The following is a 1,058-nucleotide window of genomic DNA, read 5'->3' on the forward strand; positions in this document are numbered from 1 at the left end:
ACCGCACCACCCAAGGACCTGAACCCACACTGGATTCGAGACTGAGGAGGTAGGGTACGCCTCCCACCTCCACACGTGCACCCGGCAGGCGCCGCACGTCGCCAAGGGCATGCCTCTCCTCCTTGAACACGGCGCCGACCCCGCCGCCCGCAACGACGCCGGCCAGACGGCGCGACTAGATTAGATGGACAGGCCAGGAACAGCCAGGTCTCGGACTGGACACCAACGCGGTATGGGTGGACGCGGGACAGACGATGACGGCACACAGGAGCGGCACACAGACACACAGACTCACAAGACACTCGCCTGCGCCGCCTGCCCGCCGCCCCGCGCCGAGTCCCCCGGGCCGCTCCTCGAGGCGCCGAATGGGCCACAACCTGTTCTTGGTTGTGTGGGCGCTGCTCCTGCTCTGCACACCTTCTGTTCACACCTTCCATTCACAGCAGGCCACACAACTCATGGCGCTGCACCCTCGTCCCCTACCCCACGGTACCCGAACCCACCCTCCCCTGCCCAGACGGTACCCGAACCCACCCTCCCCTACCCCACGGTACCCGAACCCACCCTCCCCTACCCACACGGTACCCGAACCCACCTAGGCGCTTCACCTGCTCGCCGAGCGGGCGGTGTACTCACGCCAGGAGGCTGCCGGTGTCGGCGCGTTGGGCGCGGCGGAGGGCGGCGGCGCCGAGTCGCCGCCGCCCTTTCCGACGGCGCGGCTGCTGGAGATGCTTGGTGAGGCTGGGGTGCCGCTTCCGCTGGACGCGCAGGAGGCGGAGAGCGGGAACACCGCCATGCACACCGCCGCGTTTGGCGGGTGCGTCGAGATGGCAATCTCGCTCGTCGGCCTGGGCGCGTCGGTCGGGCTGCCGAATCGGGACGGTACAGACGGCCGCGGCCGTTTGGCCTTGCACACTCGCAGCCCTTTCGTGCACGCGACGCGGCTGCGTGCCCCTTGACGGTTTTGCGTGCCATCCCCCCCCCCTGGTCCGTGCCCCTCAGGCTTCACCCCCCTCGACTCGATGCAGCCGAGCGGCGTGGAGGGGAGGTCTCTCGCG

General features: G+C 69.4%; 1 protein-coding gene across 1 annotated transcript in view; it reads left to right on the forward strand.

Annotated features, from left to right (window-relative positions):
* Positions 1-365: 365 nt before the first annotated feature.
* Positions 366-1,058, forward strand: part of EMIHUDRAFT_246553 (hypothetical protein) — a gene marked incomplete at both ends in the record, with an annotated part of 1,163 nt that continues 470 nt past the window's right edge. The window contains 3 exons of the mRNA XM_005766331.1: positions 366-386; positions 600-882; positions 1,003-1,037. Coding sequence (XP_005766388.1) covers positions 366-386; positions 600-882; positions 1,003-1,037 — 339 coding nt within the window. The remainder of the gene's footprint in view (positions 387-599; positions 883-1,002; positions 1,038-1,058) is intronic.

The sequence above is a fragment of the Emiliania huxleyi genome, assembly GCF_000372725.1.
Source record: "Emiliania huxleyi CCMP1516 unplaced genomic scaffold EMIHUscaffold_516, whole genome shotgun sequence".
In the NCBI taxonomy this organism is placed as follows: Eukaryota; Haptophyta; order Isochrysidales; family Noelaerhabdaceae; genus Emiliania; species Emiliania huxleyi.